The sequence below is a fragment of the Miniopterus schreibersii genome (assembly GCF_964146895.1).
Source record: "Miniopterus schreibersii genome assembly, chromosome: 2".
Classification (NCBI taxonomy): Eukaryota; Metazoa; Chordata; class Mammalia; order Chiroptera; family Miniopteridae; genus Miniopterus; species Miniopterus schreibersii.
The window spans coordinates 120,253,574-120,279,216 of record NC_138102.1 but is presented as its reverse complement, the minus strand read 5'-3'; the positions used below and the strand labels follow the sequence as shown (position 1 = coordinate 120,279,216).

General features: G+C 37.7%; 1 protein-coding gene across 1 annotated transcript in view; it reads left to right on the top strand.

Annotated features, from left to right (window-relative positions):
* PTPRQ (protein tyrosine phosphatase receptor type Q) overlaps positions 1–25,643 on the top strand; it is a 238,901-nt gene that overhangs the window by 5,265 nt on the left and 207,993 nt on the right. Inside the window, exons 7-16 of the mRNA XM_081127762.1 lie at positions 3,102–3,291; positions 3,396–3,698; positions 5,149–5,424; positions 9,684–9,953; positions 16,515–16,775; positions 18,348–18,478; positions 18,659–18,788; positions 19,818–19,968; positions 20,415–20,521; positions 23,272–23,369. Coding sequence (XP_080983888.1) covers positions 3,102–3,291; positions 3,396–3,698; positions 5,149–5,424; positions 9,684–9,953; positions 16,515–16,775; positions 18,348–18,478; positions 18,659–18,788; positions 19,818–19,968; positions 20,415–20,521; positions 23,272–23,369 — 1,917 coding nt within the window. The remainder of the gene's footprint in view (positions 1–3,101; positions 3,292–3,395; positions 3,699–5,148; positions 5,425–9,683; positions 9,954–16,514; positions 16,776–18,347; positions 18,479–18,658; positions 18,789–19,817; positions 19,969–20,414; positions 20,522–23,271; positions 23,370–25,643) is intronic.

Below are 25,643 nucleotides of genomic sequence, written 5' to 3'. Positions count from 1 at the left end.
TTGAGTATTTACTATGAGTCACACACTTTTTCTTTTTTGTATTTTTCCAATCTCTCTTTCTCTCTAACTTTCTCTTTCTTAGAGCAGTTATAGTTTCACAGAAAAATTGAGGGAAGGTGCGGAGATTGACCATGTAGCCCGCTGTCTCCACACGGGTATAGCACCCCCATCGTCAGCTCCAGAGCTGAAGAACCCACACGGACCAGTCACGACGCCCAAAGTTCCCAGTTCACACACGGTTCGCTCTCGGTGTTGGACATTCTGTAGGACTGGACGGCTGTGTAATGACAGGCTCCCAGCGTTTTGGCACCTGCCATACAGAGTGTTTCTAACGCCCTGAAGATCCTCTGTACTCTGCCCATTCGTCCCTCCCCCACCTCCTTCAATCTCTTTTGTAGGCATCTCTTCTTTACTTAATTTAGCTTTAATTTTGGTCTTTCCCAGAGCCCTCTAAATTCATTTGGGTTATTTCATTCACTTCTTTACTTAATTTATGACCTATACCAGAAATTCTCAAACGTTTATCTAGCCCACTTTCTTCTTCTGAGCTCCAGACGTTGCACTTTCCTCTGATGATGCCTTTTGAACTTATCCGCAGGCGTGTAAACATTGCCCAGACTGACTTGGCATCTCCTTCCCACCAAACCTGCTCCACTTCCTCTATCTCTATCTCTATGAACCTGAAAACATGGAAGTCTTTTCCATTTTAGTTTTTTCACTCCACATATTCAGGTTTATGAAGTTCAATTAAAAAAAAAAAAAGATACAGAAAAATCTGAAGAATTTATTCAATACCAGTGAAAAAGAGTGTGTGGCACTTTTCTCCAGCATTTCTAACACTGTGGGATATCACATGAAATTTCATTTTGGTCAGCATTTTGTAGGAAAACCCAAGACCTAAAACAGTGATTTCTGTCTAGTTTGCATTTTCTTCCTGATGATCCATTTAATTTATATCCTGCTACTCAAAGATAAATCTGTTCTCTATGAGATATCCTGAACTGTAGTGACCCAAGGCAAATTCTATCAGTCTGAGACCAATTTTTCTGTGGAACTTTGCACAACCTTGGGAAAAAATGTTGGCGATATTTAATTGCATTTTCACCGTTCTCATATTGAGCTTCCTTTATCATTTAATAGGCAGAGAATGAAGTTTTATTAAAGATTCCTCAAACCACAGTTCATTTCAGACATTTTAGAAGGCCCCCTCCTAGCATGCCAGTCTTTCTCAAAGTATACCAATTAGCGTATATATTGTTTCCTGCTGTTAGCATGATTGTTATAAACTGTTTATATTAGAATGCTCTCTTCCAATAGTTATGGTTGCTAGTTTCTGTTAAAAGGTACAGGTCATATGGTCACAACAGCCAAAGAGGCTCTCAAGGCATCTTTGTGGTTTCTGTGAATTTTTCAAAAGTGTCAAAGATACAGTCTCCGCTTCAAAGATATTTAAAAAGAAGCATGAAAGTAACGATAACAATTTTATATGTAACAATAGCTAAATCCTAAGTGTCTCCTACGTGCTAAGCACCATTCTCTGTGGTTAACTTGTTCGACATGTAAGGGAATTGGGACACTGGGAGATGAACTTGTCCACATGGACACACTTCAGAGTCTGCTCTTAACCACTGTCCTCTGATTTCCACGTTAAGCTGGTGTCTTGAAGTTGACATGAAAGTCACCTGCTGGGTTATAATCTCTGTGGTAGTGTGAGAAGGTAATCACCTCTTTCACCCGTGCTGAGTAAACGTGAGTTTGTTACTGGACTTCAAAGATAGACTGTCTTACTCATAATTGCATTCCTAGCTTCACTGGGGCCGGACACTCTGCGGGAACGTAATGAATGAAAGGTTAATAGTCTCTCTAATCTACTTTGTGAAAGTTATATAGGTAACCCTCATTCACTTCTCACAACAACCTTATGAAGTAGGCCCTATCATTATTCTCATTTTATAGATGAGGAAAGCGGAGCTCAGAAAGGTTCTGGGTCTCATAGCTAATAAGTGGCCATGCCAGGCTTTGAACCTGTGTCTGTCTGACTGGCACTCATGCCTTAACCACTGGAACATACTCCCTTCAGGTCTGTCCATTTTGAAAACTGCAGCACCACGTATGCAATAAAGCAGACTCTTTGCTCTTTGAAGAAACACTATTTCTCCATTTTGTTAGGTGGAATTGGAATGTACTACTTTTTAAAATCTTTTTAGAATGTCTGGAGGGAGCAATTCTCTTTACTCTCCATCTGGACAACTAGCCTGGAGCTTTGCTTGATGCTGGGATGGGGTGATCATCACAATATAGACATAGTCTCTGTTTTCATAGAGCTCATTATCTCTGTAAGAATTATATTTATTTTATGAGGAGCTGTTATGTGCTTGGTGTTTTGTATACACACTCTCTAAACCTGTTGACATCCATGCAAAGTAGTTATGACTACCTGCATTGTACAGGTGGAAAAGTTTAGTTTCTAAGAGGTTGGCAGTTGTCCAAGAGTAGACAGTAAGTGGCAGAGATATTGAAGAGAATACAGGTGAATCTTTGTCAAAACTTGTACTTTTCCTATTACCCCTTTCAATGAGGGTAGCCACATGATTGTCTAGAGATACATTCATTACTTGTGATAATTGAGGTTGGTGATATCCACCAGTGACATCCCTTAGCAGAAAGTTATCAGAAACCTCTCCTGATGCACATGACTTATTTGATGACTTGAATAATGGGTCTGTGCCTGGCATTGTGTTGGTCGAGCCCTTCGCATGCACTACCTCTTTAATTCTCACAACAACTCAATGTGTAGATGCTATTATTGTACCCATTTTACAGATGAGAAAATAGAGGCTTAGTGAAAATAGAGGCAAATATATTCAAGCAAAATACAGCAATTTGCTTGAATATATTTGGCTAATGAGTGAATGAAAGTGAACGCTGTCCCCAGCTTAAAATCTTTATAATAAAGGAAATATATATTAAACTGGTTGATGATTTAACACTCTTAGAAAATTTTATAATACAGGTGTGACTCATAAAATTCTTCAAGTACACTTATTTGAAGATATGACACTTTTCCTTTAAATTGGCTTAATTTGTGCATCTTATTACAGAAAGAAGGTCATCTCACATGGACAGATGGATCATCTTTTGGCCTTAAGAAAAGTGAAATCTTTTCTTTTCCACTGCTACCCAAGAATGAAACAGATTGCTACATTTTACAGCAAAATGCAACTGGATCAAACTATTTTTTTGCAAGATTTTTCTGTTATGTTCCATTGCCATATATTTGCAAATATGAATGTAATTATTTTTATTAGTATTCTTATATTTATGCACCTCGCTATTTTAAAAATAGAATTATAATTTGTAATTAAAATAATTCTTTTTTTATGTATTTCTTTCAGCACCTTCTCTGCAGGAAGGTCTTTTGATCTATATAAAGGATGTTGGAACAACTGAAGTTGTATTTAGTTGGAATAATTTGAATGGTTGGAATAATTTGAATAAGTGGCAGAAATTGGGATATAAAATTATCATTAAATATTATTTAGATTATGCAGAGCAACATTTTGAGAGCATACCCCCAAATACTACAGAAAAATCAATTACTCAACTGTCTCCTGGCCATGTTTACAGATTTTTACTCTTTGCAGTAAATGAATGGAAGGGAAAAACTACACTAAGTCCAGTATTCATTGTTGAGACACGTAAGTCACAAGATGTCTGAAATTATAATTTTTCAAGTATTTAATATCATCTTTTGTAGATATTTGCTGAGGACCTGGTGTTTTCTCATAACACTCTGGCTATACCTGCAGCTATACCAATTTTAAATGATAATGAATCTGTTTGTGTGTTTGGCTTTCCTGTTAAACTTTTAACCTATAAGGAACTCTATCTTATTTGCCTTATAGCACCAGCTAGACTGGAGCCCAGTCCATAACAGATAATCAATAAATTTCTTTGGAAATGGATTTTTGATATATCTAATAACAAGAGATAAACAGATGTGTGTCTGGACTTTAAGAGGATTATGATGGAGAGAATTAGTGAGGAATAAAAGTAAATGCAAACCAAACTACATAGCAAAATATAACCTAAATTCTCACTCGGTGGTGCATTTAATAAATGCTTTCTAGAATTCAGAGGGTAGGCGACAGTGGAAAACTTGTGGCAAGTGAGGCTTGGACTCAAACTTGAAGAAAAACACACCTGAGCAAATATGTGGAGATAAGAATTTATGGGAAAAGAATAATGCAGACTGACTGGAGAAGATTTCCTTGGACGTGAGGGTAAAGTCAGTGTGAGAGGGAGGTGGTGCCAGATTTGGGGGTGCCAGAGGTCTCTGTCTCAGTGGTTGGACTTGACCTTAGAAGCTATGGATATCAATTAAGACTATAATATTTTAAGACTTGCATACCTTCCACAAGCACTCTTAATGCATTATCTTACTGTAGAAATGAGAAAACCGAGCTTCTGAAAGGTTAAGTAAGCTGACTAGAGTAGCATAGTTTGTGTAGCAGATCCAAACAGGAACCCAGATGGTCTTATTTTAAGTCATGAGATATTGCTTCTAAAGAAAGAATCAAGAAGAATGTGTATGTTGTGAGGGCAGGGAACGGATATGGGTTTGTGGCTGATGTGTGCAAGGTGCTGTTTTAAGAAAATTAATCTGTAGGGATTAACTAGGAAGATCACTGGCACTGGATGAAATGGTTTGTGATAGGGAAATATTTCTGTGAGAGGATGAGAGCCGGCGTTCTGGTGATGATGGGACTGAAGAGGGAATAATATGACGTCCGCACCCTCTAGTTTGACAAGACATAAAATGTGATCACTGAATGCTGTAAGTGCCCTTTTAGTGGTGCTTGTATTAAAAATGATTGAACAATAATGGGTGTCAAACACTGTGCCAGGTGCTTTACATTCCTTATCATTTAATCTTCACAATAATTTTACAAGGTGGCTACTACAGTCATTCCCATTTTATGGTCAAGAAAAGTGAGGCTCAAAGATACTAATTTACTCAGGGAGTGGAGCCAGAAAGTGTAAGAGCCAGGACTCAAACCCAGTTTTTCCTTTTTCTTCAAGCTAAAGAAATAACGGAGAACTGAGTGGTTAATCATATCACTAATAGTATGTATTTTTATCTCCTAGGTCCATTATCAGTACAAAACTTCACAGTTACTCATGTGACCCCAACAGAAATATTTTTACAGTGGGATCCTCCAGACCCTGAGTCTTTTCACCATTATCTTGTAACTACCTTGGATGTTGAAAGTAATAAATCAGAAGAGGTGTTTGTTGAAAAACTCAACACATCAGCGACAATTAGAGGTCTCAGATCTTTCCATCATTACCTGGTCTACCTATTCAGTGTAGCAGAAAGAGGAACTTTAAGCTGCTTTGAAAAACCTATTTCAGCCATTACAGGTAAGTGTGGTCATATTTTGCCTTTCAATAAAAAACATAAACTGCATATGTTGGAATATTATTTTGATGAAATTTAATTATGTTGATCCTTTGTAGGATCAACAGGTGAATATTTGTTTGAATGTTGGACCACAATATTTAAGCCTGTATTCTAAATAAATTAATTTAGATATAAACATCAGCATTGTTCCTACCAGAGTTCCTAGAAGACATCTTAATTATAGCCATGGCCAGAAAATAATATATGAAGATTAGTTCACCCATTTCTCTTTAATAACACTAGGTCCAACAAATATAACGGCCTGCCCTTTAATCAGTTTTACTTCATTAATGTTCTTACACAGTGTGATTATTTGACCACTAGGGGGCAGTCTTATCCCAGGACTTTTGGCCAATGTGTTTCTAATCTTCATTCACCTGCACATGGCAGTTTTTGAATCCTTGTCTGGAACATAATCATTAATCTTTCTTTTATTTAAGTATTATACTGACTCCCTTAAGTATAAGTCACTCTCTTTTTGAAAAGGTAAAACACTATTATATGAAACAGTGCTTAATTAAACCCATATCCCTTTGTGGGTAATGTGTGTATTTGTGTATGTGTATTTAACATGCCCTCATGGATAGTTCTTTGAAATTTCACCAGTTAAAATTTAAACACACTAGAGCTGAGGTGGAAAACCTGCACCTTCACAGCCATAGATTATTAAACCTTTTCATACTTAACTGGAAATACTTGTGAGTCTTTGAAAATAATAACAATAAGAAAAGATATTATTTAATGTTTACTAAATTGCAAATGCTTAACATCCATGTATTCAGTGTTGCAAATCCTAACCAAAAGTATTTTTTCAGTTGGACACTGGATAGGAGATGTTTTTCCTTCCCTGAGCTCAGACAAAGCATCCTTCATTTGATAAATGCTTAGCTGAGTTCTTAGCTGAGATGGTTTTATTTTTCACTGACAGGCAGACTTGGAGAATTTCTCACAGATACATTAATTCTAAAGTCATATTAAAATCTCCCATGGTATGTACTTATTTGTTTAATAGAGGGACAGGAGAAAGGGACATGTGAGTCTGCACGTTTAATTCTGGGTTATTTGCTATGTATATTAACTGCAGGCTGACACAGCAGTACATGTCCAGGATTTAGTAACCCAGTGCTTTTTTACTCCCCTGAGGTTGAGATGATATTCTTCTTTTTAATTTATTATTTACTCAACAAATTAATTTTTAGTATCTGCAATTGCAGTAGGTACGTACCAGAGATGCAAACATGAATAAGGCCTGTTCTCTGCCTTCTGCTAGTGGAGTGAGTCGCATAAGTTTAAGAACAGCGATAATGCTATAGTGTAGTTGCTGTAATAGGAGCTGTGCTGCGGATACCATGGGAGGATAGAGAGGGATCAGTTAACCCAGACTCGGGGTGCAGGGATGCTCACAGCAGTCTTCCTGTGGAGGAGTGGGGCTCTGACTCATACAGGAACAGAAGGGGTTCGCCAGCTGGGAGTGGGGGGCAGAAGAATGTTGCAAGCAGAGCAAAGAGATGGGCATGGGCTGCGAGGACCAAAGAAGAGGCACCTGTCTAGCCACACCTGGGAGAGCCAGGGCAGGCTTTTTCAAGAGACCAGCATTTGGACATTAGGAAGTGGAAAGTGGGCTGGCATAGCTGGAGTACAGAGGGGCACGTAGAGACAGGCTAGAACGTGTAAGCAAGCTAGACACACAACAGGGAGGGCTCTGATGGGTACTAAGGAGTATATTTTCATTCAGTAAAATTTAGCTTCTTCTGGGCCATAGGGCCTTTTGGGATTGTGGGAAAATGAATGGACCCTCTCCCATAAAAATGCACAGAGAATTCTGTACTTACAGGGCTGTCACAGTCTTACCAAATATCATCAATTTCCTCAATCTCTGCTTGTGTGTGGCATTCAGTAGATTCCATCTCAACCCTCCACTGAAGGAAATGTTTGTAACAGGCATAAGTTTTGCAAATACATAAGAGCAAAGATCTGCAGTTGTTTCATCCCGGAATCCTGTGAACAGTTTTTCTAATTGGATTATGCTGGCATTTTTCTGACAATTTTACATAAATAATCAGTTTCAACACTTAAAGTCAAGCTAGCTACGATTTTGTGGAATTAAGGTATGGGATGAACAGACTAGGTCTGGCCGAAAAAATGTAAATGTGGTGTTTGTGTTGATAAGAAATAAACTTCAGAACAAATTAAAAATCAAATTATAGTTTCTTCAAACAAAGTGATTATGAAAATCATAATGAATTCTTTAAAGATTATTTAAAGTATAACTACTGAACAGTTTAAAATTCCATAATCATCCTTATTGTAATGAACTGATGATTCATCATTGTTCTTGGGAACTATTAAAAGTTCAGGGGAAGCATATAACACAGGACAAATAATTAAGACTAAAAGGAAGGCACTGAAAATTCCAGAGTGTTATATAGGATTAAAAATCCACCCGGCTGGGCGTGGCTCAGCGGTTGAGTGTTGACCTGGGATACAGGTGACCGGGGTTCAATTTCCGGTCAGGGCACATGCCCGGGTTGCGGGCTCGATCCCCAGTTGGGGGCGTGCAGGAGGCAGCCGATCAATGACTCTCTCATCACTGATGTTTCTATCTCTCTCCCTCTCCCTCTCCTTTCCTGTCTCTGAAATCAATAAAGATATATTTAAAAATAATAATAATAAAAATCCAAGGCTTGATATTCAAATAAATTGTGTAAGGAGATAAACCAAAGTATTTTCTTTGGTTATTACAATAGAGTATTAAGAGAATGTTCTCTGATGATGTTCTACATGAATTGTAAACACAACAATTTTCTCTTTATTTCTAAATGTGTCATACCTTTCAGAAATTAGACAGGTAATATAATTTAAAGTTGCAGCTATCTTTATGATAAATACTAGTCCCAAAGTTTTAAAACCCATCTATATGTTAATGATGCCTAAATTTATATCTCTAGCTCAGACCTTTTATCCTGAACTCTAGTCTTAAAAATCTAACTGCCTACTCAACATATCTCATTTGGCATTCTAAGAGACATCTGAAACTGAATATGTCCAAAACTGAAATGCAGATGTTCCCACCCAAATCCGCTTCACCCATAGCTTTTTCCATGTTGTTTCATAGCCATTTCATTCATCTAGTTGTTTAGGTCAAAACCTGGAAGGTATTGTTAACCCTTGCGTTTCTTTTAGAACCTATACCCAATCTGTCAGGAAATCCTGTTGGTTCTGTCTGAATAAATCTAGAATTCCAACACTTGTCCCCACTGAGGGCTATGGTCATCCAGGGCACCACTCTTTCTGACCTAGATGACCGCCCTTGATCCCATGTGTCTACCATTGGTCTTCTCCATAGTCTATTATTAATATAAACAGCCCAAATGATTCTCTAAAATTTAGGAAAGGCCTCTGCATATAACCCTGCAGTTGCTACCTGTTTTATTCACCTTGAAAGCCTGTGGAGCTTCCTGTGAACCCCTGGCCTCATCCTATCACTCTTCCCTTCATTCACTCTGCCTTTCTTTCTGTGTTGGAAGATGCCAGGTAAAATCCTATAGTAGGCCTTTTATATTAGCTGTTTTTTCTGCCTGGAACTTTCTTGTTTCAGACATCTGTGTATCGAACTCCTTCACCTCCTTCAAGTGTTTTGCTCAAAATCTCATTTTTTTCCCAAGACACCTGCCTTGAATTCCCTATGTAATAACACAGTTTTCTTCCATAAGCATCACACTCCTGATCTCCCTAACCCAGGTTTACTTTTTCTGTAGTACTTATCATATTTTAAATATTATATAATGTATGCACTTGTTACATGTATTGTTTATTGTCCATTTCCACTCATTGGAATAGAAACTCCAGAAGGCAGTGACTTTGTTATTTTTTATTGATGTGCTCTACATGCCTAGGAGAATGCCTCATACATAGTAGGGACCTATGTATATTTGGTAAAAGACTAAGTAATTTCAGTAACGGGAACATTACTTTCATAAAGCTCCTAAAAATGTGAAGAATTTGCAAAATGCTATTTTTCCCTTGATGTGTAATGTTTGTACTTAATCATATTGATAAATCTTACATAGTAATAACAAAATGCATTTTTTTCTCCAAAATTGAGTTCTTTCCAAGATGTGGTGACATAGAATCTGTTTCAATTACTTAAAATACTAATTAATATTGAACTGAGCTATTGCTCACAGTAAACTAAGATATGCATGTCTGTTTCTCGGAGGTATAAATCCACCACAGAAAGTTTATGCTAAACCTGAAGATGTGGGAGAGGACAGTGTAATTCTTCAGTGGGAATCCCCGCAAGATGGCCATGAGGTCTACATTCAAATCAAATCCATACCAGATATGAGAGAAGTCATGACTCTTTTTGTAAAGGATGCTAATAGATTCAAGATTGATGGTTTAATCCCTGGAATGACATATGACATTGGAATGGCAACAGTGATGAATGGGAATTTGAGTGAGCTGGTAACTATTCAACAAACTCTAAGTGAGAACCAAATACTTTTCATCCATTCTTAACAAATGTTTGCTGATCTTGGGGTACTGTGAAATATTCCTTATAGACCCCTCTGGTAGTAGGTTTTGCCTTTTTAAGTAGATTGCTGGTGTGCTTTGTCTAATGGGAGTGTCAGGATCTAGAGGAATTTTTATTCCTTTTATCCTGACAATGCTCCTTGCTTGTATAAGGCAGCATTATTTAAGATTGTTTATGATGAAGAAGTTGATCTTAAAGCCATACTACTTAGGTTTGAATCTGGGTTCAGCTCTTTGAATAACCCCGGGCAATGTGCTCAACCTGTATATGCCTCAGTGTCTATACTTATAAAATGGGAGAACATGATAGTATGTATCATGGGATTCCCTGAGAATAGCTGATTTAGTAAATGTAAGGGCTTAGACAGTGCCTGGCACATAGCTGTGTAACTGTTCATAATTACCATCAAGAAAGGCATGCTGTAGCACATGGGAAGGAAATTTTGACAGTATATAAAAGGTTTAGGAACAAAACATTTCTGTGTCCTTTCTCAAATAAGATTAATTTACTCAATTAATAATCATTAAAAAGTCTATTAAAGATAGACAATTAAAAAGTAAAAAGAAAATATGTGAATGAAATAATATCTATACCTTTTTATATATTGTGATAAACATTAGGAGAGGAAAATGCAAAGTGATGTGATAGAGAACAACTGAGGAGGGACGGGGGTTCTATTGTGAACAGGCTGTAATAGGAGTCACATTTGATGGACATGTAAAGGAGGAGCCAGAGTGGAATTAGATGCAGGACGGGCGCATTAGGTGCACACGGCTAGCACAGCACGAAGGCTGTAAAACACGAAGAAGTTTGGTATATCTGAAGACAAAAAGGCCAGAATGTGTGGGGTCTAAGGGATAGGGTGAGAGGTGTTAGGAAATGATATTAGAGAGGTATTCAGGGGTCAGATCACATAGGCCTTACAGCCCATGCTTTGAGTTTCTTCGGAGGCGATGGGAAGCCATTGAGAGTTTTAAGCAGGAGAGTGACAATGTGACCTATGCTACAAACATTTTTCCTGTGGCTGTATGCAAGGAATGATTAGTAAAAGGGCAAGGAAATTGGATAAGAGGTTGTTGTAGAATGTAGACAAATGTTATGGTGGAGAAGCTGGGGAAGGGCAGATACATTTCATATCATGGAAGTAGGTGGTCCAAGCTTTGGTGCTGGAGTGCTTGTGATAAAGGAAGGGAGAAACTTGGGGTTTGGACTTGAGCAATTTGGGTGGATAGTGGTGACTCCGAGGAAGGAAAGATCATTGGACATCCTAGGTCTTTTGGCTATCAGGAAGGACATCCTGGTGGAAAAAAAATGAATTGGTCCAAAAAATTATGTACCAGCAGTGTCTACACTCAACCTGCATTGAATCTTCCTGTTTTATTCTCCAAAGACTAAAACTAAATTCATGTATGGCGCTTTCATCCTTAAAATCTGAGAAAAGCCTACCTAAAGGTAGTTATCATAGGGAACAGTTATGAAAGAGAAAACTATTAAGAAAGGGATATTGCTGAAAACAATTCTTTCATGCCTGTGATTTATTGACAGAATGGATGTATTAAAATTGAAATGAATGGATGGGAACTGAGCTCTAGTCTTAGATATACCAGTTATTAGAAGTGTGAGGTTAGAGTGTCTCCATATTGTATGAGTGCCTAAGTTTTCTCTCTAAAAAATTCAGATCATTGAATATATTTTATTTATTTTTTAATTTTATTTTTGTTTAAAATATTACAGATGTCCCTTTTTCTCCCCAATGACCCGTTCCACCCCATCCCACACCCCTCCCCAGTCCCTCTCCCCACCATTGTCCGTGTCCTTGGGTTGTGCATATATGCATATAAATTCTTTGGTTACTCTCTCCCCCTCCACCCACCCGCCCTCCTCCATCCCTCTGACATTCGTCAGTCTCATCTATGCTTCCATGTCATTGAATCTATTCTGTTCATCAGTTTATTAAGTTCTTTAGATTCCACGTATAAGTGAGATCATGTGGTACTTGTCTTTCTCTGACTGGCTTATTTCACTTAGCATAATACTCTCCAGGTCCATCCATACTGTCCCAAAGGGTACGAGATCCTTCTTCTTTACAGCTGCGTAGTCATTGAATACATTTTAAAATTGACTTCCAGCTCTAAAGCCCTATTCTTCTTTGATGCTATGGAACTTAGCATATTTTAACCCTTCTTCTATCTAAAATATAAAAGTTTTGCCTCCTTTTCTAGATAGTGATCTCTCGAAATTTTTTTCAGTTCTGTAGCTTCGGGTGTAAGCACAGTTCTTGATTTTGTTTAATTCGAGCACTTATTTGTAAAACTGCTATCCGACATGGAAGCTGAAACATGGATTAACATCTGTGAATTTTAGGAAGAAGAATAGAATAGTGGGGTTTGAAGGCAGGACAGAGACCCTCTTGCGAACCTTATATGCAGTTCGCAGCTGCCTCTGATCATTTTGTAAAGCATGCCTGTAACTGTCCTCTGTTATGGCGTCAGGTCTGTTCTCCAGGGCATCACAGAGCAGATCTACCCCCAGACTCACATGAAAGGTCATCAGATGTTTGGAAACAGCTGTATGTGTTCCCAGTTTCTATAGTTTCTTTCCTTCTGGTGAACTATCTCTAGTTCTTTCGAGCATTCCATTTCTTGAGATCCTATTGGCCTGTCTGTTCGGTTCTTAAGCTATATGATCATTTTGGCATCACCAGGTTATCATTCATCATTTGTACTTGTCCCAAGATGATAAAATAAATATTAACCTCTTCAAAGGTGCATAGGTAGAATTGATGCTTTCCATGCATTCATTCAACTAAGGGGTGAATTACTAAATATTAACTAATATTTTAGTTAATAACTATTATTTACTAGGTCTTATTTTTCTATCTCCAATACACTTTGAGGCAATCAAGCATGGAGGGTTATTTTCTTTTTAATGAGCTTTTACAGACATGTAGAGGAAAATAAAATTTATATATTCGTTCGTTTACCTTTCCCCTTTGATCTCTCTCTCTCTTTCTTTTTCTCTCAATTATTCTGAAAATAACTAACAAAGCTTGATTTCCAGCTAGTATTATGCACCTTGAAACATAAAATGTGCCTTTTGGGAGAAGGCAGTCTTACCAGCCCAGACCTTGGAACTGGATGGCCTGGGTTAGGATTTCAGGTCGACAATGATCAGTTTACATCCTTTAGGAAGTCATTCAAACCTTTTGGTCCTCAGTTTCCTTCTCTCTAAAGTGAGAAAGATAAGAATCTTATCTACTTTATGAAGTTAATATAATTTAAGGGCTCAGACACCAAGCAAGCGTATGAGAGTTTGCTGTTGTCATGGTTTTTATTTTTCAGTAGGAGTGGAGTGGAACAGTGAGGGGCTGTGCCATCCTTAGTGGCCAGGAAAGCCATTCCAGCTGTCCACGCTGTCTCTCCTTGTTGGAGGAATTAACCATGCTGAAGTTTTCTTGAGGGTAGGAGAGCTGCTGTTTGCATTTTCTTTTTACCTCTTGATGTTGAAGAATACGTTTTAATGTAGCCTGGGTATCCCTGAGACCTCATTCTACCTTCTCTGTAACAAAAGCTGTCGCATTTGGCCTAGTTCAGTTTATCTCATATTGAAAAAACCTCACACAGCCCCCAGTGCTACTGCTGCTTCTGAAAGAGCTTCTGAAGGAAAATGGGTAAGAATGGAGGCCACGGTAACAGTGGTGGAGAAGCATCGGAAGTCCCCAAATTATGTCAATACCTTTCAGTTTTGTTTTTTTTAAAGGAAATCTCCAGTGTGAGTTTCCAGAGGTTCGGGATATAATTTTGAAGAGAAGGAAGAACTTTGTCCTGTTCCACACCTTTCCAGCCTTGGCCAGCCCTCAGGTTTAATGTGTCATGCATGAAGGCCATTGGCTCCATTTCGCTGGACATGTGAAGCTGATGGAAAACCCCACATTTGCCCACTGGAGGGAATGTCATTGACTCTGTATACGTTTAGAGCTGAAACGAGACTATGCCTATTTAAAGCCGTGTCTCTCCTTAGAAAATGTCCTCGGCACCCAAGAACATGGAAATGAATTGTTTCCATGACTACATTGGTCACTCATTTCCAATCCCCAGATCTTTAATTCCTGCTCAGGTCACATTTAGAAGCTTTCACAGATCATTGCCCACAGATTCAGATGGATTGGATACTTGTGGGATGCCGTCCTAGCCTGAGGAAAGCCATGTTTACAGTAAGAGCTTTGTAACTGAATAGAGCTGGAAGGAATTTAAAGAGGAAACCTACAAAAAAACATTAGTTATGGACAGAAAAAGAGAAGTTAAGATCATATAACTGGAAAAGGCAAAACATGATAAAAGTGCCTTGAAACCCACTAGAATACCATATGGAAATTTTTTTATGGTCAGTATATTGAACATTTTCTCATAACCACCAAGAATAGAAGAGGCAATAAATTTATATGTCACAGCTGAATGAATTCATGGATATTGCACAGATTTTATGTTCTATAATGCTAATTATAGGTGCGTGCCTAAATCCTTTTACACAGTACCGGCTCTATGTAAAGTAGCAGAATCTCATTACCAAATATTTAACAGTGACTTAGAACAAGATGAAACCAGATGTCACCAGTAAAACTGAAAAGGCCATCTAATTATTCTCTGGAGGAAAAAAGTACTTTTTCAGAACATACATTTTAGAAGAAGATATATACTTCGGAGAAAGACAAATCTAAGGATATACCAGATGGTATCCCAATAATCCACAGATAGAATTGAGATTAAAATTGACCTGAGGAAAAATAATGTGAATATAACTGGTCTGAAATTTCAAATCTGCTCTAAAGAGCACAACAGGAGGCTGAGGTAAAATAAAGCTATTTAATAGAGGTCAGGGAGATTGTAAAATGTGCTCCAAGCAGTTGCCAGAACTGTGTTCCTAAAAATGAAATGAATTGTCTGCTCAAAATCCCTGTTCCTACAGGATATAGTCCGACATCTGTAGCATCGTGTGCGGGGCCCCTCGCAGGCAGCACCCAGCCTCAGAGGCGGCCCTTCCATGCCTGGCCCCCGCTCCTCACACACACCGCACGCTGTCACCAGCCTGAGTGTGTGCCTGGCACAGCTCTAAGCACTTTATGTATAAATACAACCTCTCATTTAATCATCACAGTGACCCAGCATAGTAGATACTAGTCTCCTTCCCATCTGAGGCACGAGGGAACCAAAACACAGAGTGACTGAGGAACTTGCCCAGACACTCTGCCAATAAAGAGCAGAAAGAACGTGACATTCCCAGCACACAATGATTCCCTTTTTGGTTTCGGGGCCTGACTCATGTAGCCTCTTTGCCTGGAATTCACTTCTCTCCCCTCACACGTAATCTTTCTGATAAACTTGTACTATCCTTTGAGACTCAGATAAAACTTCACGGACTCTGGAGAGTCTTCCCCAATTATCTCGGCTAGAATTGTTATTTCTTTCTGTCTTCTGAACGGCTTTATGTTCACGTCCCCAGCTCTTTACCCAGGATAGGGTCTAGGGCCAGGGAATGGGGGGGTACCAGGTGGTCAGGAAGCCAAGCTAAGACCAGATGGCCAGAAGGAATGTCAGATAAACTGGCCTCAAGAATGTTACCAGCCCTCCACTCCCTATTAAAAACCAGAGGTAGTTGATTTTATCTCCCTTCTAATTGCCTATGTAGAAACTACCGACCCACATGCACAGTTGGTAAAGATTTGACTTATAGGACCTCTCTGTGGTGGTGATATTGAGTAGTCCATCATCTTACCCCACAGCACAGAGCAGACATAGTTGAACATAATTAGAGGCAATATAGCTGCAACGGTAAGTCACCTGACCCTGAAATGGAAAGTTCCATAAGCCTGCATTTGTCAAAAAAAGCCTATTTTTTTCACATAAGCCTGCCTTGTCCCCAGCTTATAAAAGCTGCTAAGCAGAGCCAGCCCCCAGCCAGTTCACAGGATTTTCCTTTCCTCTGTGCTGCCTCCCCGGTGCTCAAGCATAAGCTTAATAAAATCTGTCTGGAAATTTCTCTGGGGTTTCCTCTCTATTTCTACCCCAACACCGGTAACACTCTGACCATCTGAGTTTCTAGTTAGTGATATGTGCATCTATTTCCTGAGATTGGGAGCTCTTTGAACGAAGGAACCTGGCCTTGTGTGTTTTTATTTGGGTACTCGTTGTAGTATATAGGTTCTCAAAAGTATTTGTTTAATTAATAAGTAAAAAGATAAAAACTTGGAAAAATCTCAAATTATTTTTTTGATACTATTACTGCAAATCAAAAAGTGAAAGTTAATTATGTACTTCCAGCATACTTGCACATATGGTTTGTCAGAATATCTGCCTTGTTTCTCCGTCTAATGCTGACATAGGAAACATAAATTTAATGCATAGACATTTAATACTTTCACAAATTCTAAAACATGCCAGACAAAATACAGAGAAATATGCTTGAAATGTGAAAAAAAAACCCCACTAATTATAAATCTCTCTTTTTATCTTTCAGAGCCCAAACCAGTTCAAATTGTTATTCCTTATGAAAGTTACAGTACCTCTGTAATCTTATTTGTTCAAACTCCTGACATTGGAGTGTTTGATGGCATATATATTGTAATTGAAGGAGGGCCAAATGTAACCTTGCCTTTAAAACAGGACAATAAAATAACTGTTGACAATTTAACCCCAGGCACAGAATATAATTTCTTTGTTTTCATCATCAGTGGGACTGAATTAAGTAATGTATATTATGTGCCTGCAGTAAAAACATGTAAGTATTTTAGGACTTGCATAGGCTTTATCTTGATTTTGATTTGTGTACCATTTCAAATTATAGGCTATGTTCACAGTAATGCAATAGTTTTAAAAGATCTTTTAAAATAATTGCAAATACTTCACTACTGAGCCTGATCTTTTATTGCCTAATATACAGATGGAGCTAACCTTGCTAAAATTGAGGTTATGAATTTTTAAAATCTGTCCATTAACCAAAAAAGTGCTGCATATTAATCAGAACTTTCAATGACTTAATCCAAAAGTGAGGAATGTGAGTAATTTGGGGCAGATTATGACAACTAGGTTACATTTTTCAAAGTGTTTGCTCTCCCCGTGCTTCCATCTGTCTGGAAAAAACCAGTGCATATTTTCCTTTCGTCTGTGAACATTTACAGTGAAAACATTATATTTGTTCATACCAATACTTACATTTAGAGATTCGTATTGATTTTGATTTATCTTTTTTAAGTTATTCTTAAATTCTACAAGTATTAATTTTGAACATTGGGGATATATGTAATTTATCTAAGATGTTCATCTAGTATATGTAGAAATAAATGGTACAGAGTAATAAATGCCATGCAAATATCATGTGGAGCCCTAAAAACATTAAAATGTTGACTGTACCATGTCCAGGTTCTTTATGATTTGCTCTTTCTGTCTATACATCTTCACATACATCATCATACTACTAAGTGTCTCCTTTTTCCCAAATTATTATCCTTTCATTACTGTTTGAACTTAAATTTTCCATAAAATACTCCCAAACTGAAGTCACAAATCACATTATTCCAATAGCATTTTAACATGTTTATAATCAGCCAAGTATATACTTTATTTTTGCCTGCAGTCTTTATATACTTCTGTCGGAATTCCCTGCCTCTCTTCCTTGTACGACAGACCATCACGGGTAGCATTCTCTTTGACAATTCCTGTTTTTGAAAATAATTCATATTGATTATCTAAATAATATCAATATTGTGACATCAAGCAGCAAAATATATCAGTATATAATATGATAGTCTAAAGTTGCCAGTTTTTTAGTTTTTCTACAATATTTTTTCCCCTTCATGCTAAATGGGATGCTTAAAATTAGAAAAATAACCATAAAAGCTCTGCAGATAAAAATTTGTTTCTAGCATCAGCCAATGTCTGATACAAAAAGGATTCTTTTACTTTGTCTGGACTTCATATTTTTCTCTCCGTTGTCTTTTCAGCTTATGCTAATAGTTTCAGAAAGCTTTAATCTCTTTATCTTCTTTTGAATACTGAGCATTTGCTCCTGTGAGTTTGCTCCTATGTAATTTTCGCTTCAACATCAAAATCAGCTGCCTCTAATGGTATCTACAATGACTCTGAGTATTGCAACTGATTATCATATTTTATAAACTCACTGCATGTGTAAACTATTATTTTTAATTAGTATAGAAAGATAGTTGATTAATAAACTTTATTGCTATATTTCATATTGTGCTCCCCCTCCTCCCCTTTAAAGGGATAAACTAAAAGAAAAACCTAGTTAGAAAACATCCAAGAAGAATTTAAGTGTGTTGTGTGTTTTGGGTAGGTTTGGAAGCACCGTCCAATATCCACGAGGGCAAAGTTACAGACTCTTCCATAGAAATTCTCTGGAACCGAGCTGATGGGAATTTCCAGCATTATGAAATCACATGCGTAAACTGTGCTGCTGTTTTCATGGTACGTTATAAAGGGCTCTTGGAGGAATTAAACTCAAATCTTTCATGCTGAATCCAATATTGCTGCATTCTTACATTAGATGGTAGTGAAATTAAATAACCCCCAAGCTTTCTTGCTGGTGTTCGATCGTGGAGCTCGTCTGAAATGAAAACTTGCTAATGCATTATTTTGGATTGATAGGTCCAGAAGGTAAAGCACGAAGCAGCAACTTTCTCTAACCTGGAACCTGCCACAGTGTACACCTTCTCAGTTCGCACTGAAAAAGAAGGTTTTAAAGACAGTACTCCCAACATTAAGGAAATACAGACAGGTACAAGCCGTGTGAGCACTGTAGGTCTTACTCAATGTTCAAATATTTGTTTGTTTAGGGAAGACTTAGTAAATAGTACATTTCTCCTAGATTTTCTTTATAGGCTGGCAGTGTCCTCTCTTGTCTCTTTTTCTGTTTCCCACCTCTTCTGTGTATGCACTGTTAAGATAGTGGGATGGCTATTTGCCTGGGGTCTGGTCAGAATCTCCCTTTCTGATTTAATTTCTCCATTGTTCAGTTAATTAGACAATGAAGTGCCATGTCCCTGTTGTTAGCAGCTGACTCCCAATGGCAAATAGTAATTTACTCCAAGGTCATCATATGGAATAAAAGATGATTGTGAAGGATGAATGTGAAATACATGTTTTCTTATGTAGGTGAAGTAAAATTGTCAACTAGTCTGCTGAAATAACTATTTTAGTTATTCTTGACACTGTTGCTCTATCTAAATATTTATGTATTTAGAAACTGGTCATGTCTAATATCCTTTTACTATAATAACAAAGAATGGGATGGAGAGGAATATCTTGGCAATTTTGTTCTTATACATGGAAGAATTTTAGAGAGGGAAAAATATATATACTATATATTATTTAACATTTTTTCTCAGGAAAGAAGAGAAACATTTCATATTTAGATTGCAATTAACTTTCCTGATGATTAACATTGTCACTAGTTGGTATTTAATTAGAATGAGTCCTAAAAATAATTAAATATTTCTGAGGGTGTGGTTGTACAAGACAAACATGTAATATCTTCCTACATTTTAGAGGCAAGGGAAATATTGAGTACAATACTACTGGGGTACATATCAGCTTTATTTCAGAGTTTAAAATGATTCTTTCTGGGTATTTTCCCTTTTGACTTTTAACTGCTCATATCTACTAAGAAGAATTAAAGGAATGTCTTGGCTATCCTAGGAGTTTGAAGAACATCAAAGAAACCCTGAGAGTGTTTCAGGGTTGTTTTAAAGCAGGTGCTTAGTGTGGTAGAAAATGTTATTTTATGTGTGTGCTTTAAATGATACAGCCCCAAGTGCAGTTGAATTTCTGAACCATAGCAGAAACTCAAATGCAGTAACTGTTAGCTGGTCTTCACCCAGAAGTCTTCTGGATGGATACATTATTTCAATATCCAGTGAAAGCTTAATGAAAGAAGAAATCCTGCCTTCCACAAAAAGGTATGATAATATTGAAAAGAAATCATATCAAGTTACATGGAAAACAAGATCAACATTATATATATTTTTATAAACTGTGTAAGTGGTTTAATATAAATAGAAATTAGAAAACATTGCAAGACAACTTTTGGACTGTAGTGTGATTAGAATGACTGATATATAGAGCCAAATTTATTTCTGCAAATGGATAATGATGACTTACTTCAGGATATTGTCATGCTAGTATGTGTAATACACACTCTCATTTATATGGAATTTCTCCATGTCAGAAGCTATGATTTCTAATTAACTATTAGTGCTTAAGCATAGCACATTGTTTCCATGATAGGCAATTTTAAAAACAAAACTTGCATATAAAATTCTTTCTTCAGATAGTGCGAGAGGATAGAGTTTTTCAAAAGTTTCTGAGCTAACTACCTTACTATGTGACTTTTCTTACTGTGTAGGACATTCACATTTGATAACCTTTCTCCAGGGACTGACTTTTCAATTAGCATTATAACTACCAAGGGACTAAAGAGAAGCCACCCTACTGTCTTCATGGTTAGCACCTGTAAGTTTGTTTCATACTTAATTAACTTTTCATGGGTAAAATAGGGGAATAGTTGTTTTTAAAGCCAATATCTAATCTAAAATGAATGAATTTGGAAGTGGTTGATGACATGCTTAAAAAGGAACACTGTATTCACATGGAGAAAGCCTGAGTTATATTCCTGCCTCTATCACTTATTCGTTATGTGCCTATGGACAAAACTATTACATTTTCACTTAGAAAATGAGAATAATTATTCCTGCCTAGGTATAAAATCTTGTTACTAAAATGAAATTCAAAGTTCTTAGTGAAAGTTTAAAGTGCCCTAAACCCCTAGGGTTCTGTCATTATGAAATACTCAATATTTTTCTAACATTTTGACTATATCTATAACATTTCATGAAAAACAAAACCTTGGAGCATGATAAAAATAGACAGCTCTGTGTTTTCAAATGCATTATTTGGGTCAGTTTGCCTCTTCTGACCTTATTAGCATCACTTACATGTATGAACATATTCAGATGTTCCAAAGAGCTCCATCATGTGTGGGTCATAGTTGCATGAATATTTGCTCAAGTACCAGCACCCTAGGGGTAAGAGAGGAGGCTTAATTGCAGAATTTGTCATGTGGAAGAAGGGAAAGCCCTGGGAAATACAGCAACAGTCAAATCAATTCCTGGAAAAAAAACTAAAAAAATCGAGCACTTATATATCAACATGGTTATGTGCTTATGTTACCATGTTGAATCTCCCCAGACTACCTAAAATGTAGGTTAAGGCTCAGCGGCATTCATAACTTATTATTTAAGGTGACATTTAACCCAAGTATCTAACTCTACAACTGATATGACACTGCTGCCACTTAAAAAGATCATCCTAAAAAAAAAATCAGAAATAGATGAGAAATGGCTTCATTTTTTAAAACGATAGCTTATTATTTTATATTAGTGAAAGCTCCTTAGACTGTTGCTTAGATTTGGGTTGTGTCGCTATAGTCGTCACCATCATCATCGCCATCATTGTCGTCGTTGTTATTCTCACATCGAGTGCTTGTTCTTTGTCAGGCACCTTTCTAAGCATTTTTTATTACTTATATCATTTAATTCTCAGTGATAACCTTTATTCTATCAATCATAATGGGATGCATATTTTTTACCTTTTTTACAAATGAAGAAACTGAGGATTACCTCTAATTTCAGTAGCTTATACAAGATGACAGAGATTTGAACCCATGTTTGCTTGACTTCAGATTCTGTCCTCATAACCACTGTGCTTCAGTAGAAGAGCCACTAAGTTATAGGAATGACCGATCCTACCCATTCTTCACTCTGTGACTTTGTACAAATCATTATTCTATTTGGACCTCAAGTTCCTCATTTTTACCCTGGGTGTAATAATATTTTCTATGCTTTGGCTTTGCTTTTTGAGACAATGCTAGTAAAGTGTTTTTTTTTTCTCACTCTTTTCACTTTACTATTTCACTTGTGTCTTCTACCCTATATAATTTTTGCATTTTTTTTTTTTTTTGTACTCTCTTTCTTTGAAAGCCACCTCAAATCCAATTAGAAGTAGATGGGATATTAAAAATTTACAAAATAGAGCTAAAATATATTATGGGAATGTGGGGTGACAATAAATTAATTTCAGTGGAAGGAATATACATCACAGAAAAATGGAATAAAAAGGATTGTGAATTTCCCAGCTGGTGGTGCTCAGTGGTTGAGCTTCAACCCATGAACCTGGAGGTCGCTGTCAGGTCATATGCCCTGGTTTCTGGCTCCATCCCCAATAGGGGGTGTGCAGGAGGCAGCCGATCCGTAATTCTCTTTCATCATTGATGTTTCTATGTCTCTCTCTCTCTCCCTCCCTCTCTTTGAAATAAAAAAATAATAATTTGTGAATCAGTAAGATAGGTTTAATTCTGAGCTGAATTCTAATAAACTTAAATCAGTATGTAAATAGGGACAAAAATCTCATGCAAAATTTGAATTTAAAGATGAAATTATTTCAATAAAACGTTAATATTACATTTTTTCCAGTTAAGGAAAGCAATGCACTGTTTCAATTTGAAACATAAATTAAAAGTAGAGACATGTTACTGATTAGAAAACTAAGTTTCTAGAACCTTCTCAAATAAAATGTTTAAAGAGAAAAGAAGTTTTGAATTTAAGGAAGAGAAATAGATGTATATCTTACTTTATAAAGTACCATAAAATTTAAAGTTAAAAATCCCAATTGTAATAGCTGCATACTGAATTCTTCTATGAGAAAAATAAATGGAAACCCCATAGGTCATATAATTTTATTGTGGAAAGAGGCTTTCTAGAAAATTCTTTATTTCCCTTCCATTGAAGAGATGAGACTGAGACTCAGGGTAAATAGCTCACACACGATCACAGGGTGCTAAAACTGACTAGAAAAACCCAGATATCCTGTTCTCTCTGTCATAGTGTGATGGTCCAAGGTCATCAGTCCAGTGTAGATAAGATAATGGTAGAGCTTTTTTTTATTTTTATTTTTTATTTTTATTTTTTAAATATATCTTTATTGATTTCAGGGAGAGGAAAGGAGAGAGAGAGACAGAGACAGAAACATCAATGATGAGAGAGTCACTGATCGAGCCCGCAACCCGGGCATGTGCCCTGACCAGGAATTGAACCCCGATCGCCTGGATCCTAGGTCGACGCTCAACCGCTGAGCCATGCCCGGCCGGGCGGTAGAGCTTTTCTTTAAAAAAGATATCATTTCTGTGTCTTATTTCATTGCCCTAGATCCAGAACCACCATCAGATTTGCTGGTTTTGGGGCAGGAAGAAAACACAATATATTTGTCTTGGAAACTCCCACAAGGAGGCTTCGAAAAGTTTCAGGTAAAGAACAGTGCTGCTGTCATAAACCTTGATCTTTACTGAGGTCTTTATTTTATTCTTTCTTTTTTTTCCTTCATTTTACATTAAATGGATTTAGAAATTATAGTACCATTCTTTTAATGTAAGATTTTCTTCCAAAGTAATTCTATTTATTGCTTTAAAAGTACAAAGTTGTCATGGGCGGTGTTCCAATTTAAGTAAAAGCTGATACTTGACTTTTGATGAGTTTGGATTTTCAATGGAGATAGACATGTGCACACATCATATAAAAAAGTGAATAAAGGAATGATGGGCTAGAGTTAAAGCTTCTGTGACAGCACTGGCCAAAGCAACAATTCCAGACGTTAAAGCTGGGTGATGGTCCACAAAATCCCTTTCAGAGGACAGAAGGATATAAAGAAGAAACCATGTTGAGACTGATAGGAGGTGCAGAGATGCAGAGCAGTTTGGTCACACACCCACATGTGGTGGTTAAAAATCCAGAGGGATATCTTGGCTTTGTAGGTCCCCTCTGAGGAACAAGGGGTTCCAGTCCCACATCAGGCCCCCAGCTCAGGGTCCCAGAGGTGGGAAAAGAAGTACCCAAAACTTCTGTCTGTGAAAACCAGTGGGGATTGTAACTGAGTGAGATGGAAGGCTCTTGGAGTCCTTGGTGTTCAGACTCACTCTCTCTGATCTCCAGCTCTAGGGGACCAGGGCCATATGTGGAGGAATTGAGTTGTCTGTCTTCAAAACAAGCTTTCTCTCAGAGAGAGGTGCTGGCAGAGACCATTGATCCTTTGCTGAGTCCTCCCCCGACAGAGCCAGCAGACAGGTACCATATCTGAGTCTCCATCAACCTGGCTCATGCTGTTCACCACACCTTGGCGATTCCCTGGCACCCTGCGCCACTCAACTTACAGGCCCATTCAAGCTGTTTTCAGTGGCTTTTCTACACAAATGGCCTATCTTGGCTCTTGCTGTAGACTTTCCTAAAATATTTCAAAGGTTTAAAAATCTTGAACGACCAGCATCTGGCCTCAGTGTGCCCTGTACCTCTTGCTGAGTGGCCCCATGCTTGACATTAGTGGCAGCTGGCCTTGGTTTGCAGCTTAGCCTCTCCCAGGACCTCCAAGCCCAGCACAAGTCGTAGCCATCTGCAGATTGCTTTGTAGTTCATGTTGGGTAGCCCTAGGCAGGGCACAAGTGGCAGTTGATCCTGGCCTACACCTCCCAGGAGGCACTAGAGCCAGCATACCCAGTGGACAGCTTCAGATCATGTCTAAGCATCACCACCCAACCACTTCCACAAACGACACACTCAAGGGGTGGGTGGACTCAGCGGGTACCTGAGCCCTGCTGAGACAAATCCTGTTCCATGGGGTAATCCCCTGTGCAACAGATTCTCTGTTGTGGTTACTGCCAGTCTTACAGTCAATTGGCCTGGGGAGTAAAGCCCTTTCATTGACAGCAATCAAGATTCAACCACAATAAAAGGGTGCACACAAGTCACAGGGTGGGGAAGGGGAGTGCACCTGGAGTCTCCCAGCTTAAGTGACCTGAGAGGCTGAGCCATTGACCCTGCAGGACACCTGCTACATAAGGCTGCTCTACTAAATACATAGAAATGAACACAAGGAGGTAGCCAAAATGGGGAGAAAAAGAAACATGTGTTCGATTTTGGAGCACATGTCCCAAATGAAAGAACAGAATAAAACTCCAGAAAAATAACTAAACAAAGTAGAAACAAGCAATCTACCAGCTGCTTCAAAACACTGGTAATGAGGATGCTCAATAAACTTAGGGAAAAAGTAGGTGAACTTTGCGAGAACTTCAACAAAAAGGTAGGAAGCATTAAAATGGAGTTAGAAACATAAACTAGAACCAGCCAGAAATGGAGAATAGATGAACTGAAATGAAGAATACGTTTTAGGGAATCAATAGTGGAATAGGTGAAGCAGAGGATCAAGCCAGCAATTTGGAAAATAAGAAAACAGAAAACATTCAATCAGAACAGCAAAAAGAACAAAGAGTACAAAAGAAAAAAAAGAGGATAATTTAAGGAGCCTTGGGACAACATCAAATGTACCAACATTTGTATCATAGGGATGCCAGAAGAAGAAGAGAGAGTAAGAAGAGAGAGTAAATTGAAAACCTATTTGAAAAAAAAAAAAGACTGAGAAGTTCCCTAACCTGGTGAAGGAAATAGACTTACAAGTCCAGGAAGAGAGTCCCAAACAAGAGGAACCCAAAGAGGCCCAGGCTAAGACACAAAATAATTAAAATGCCAAAGGT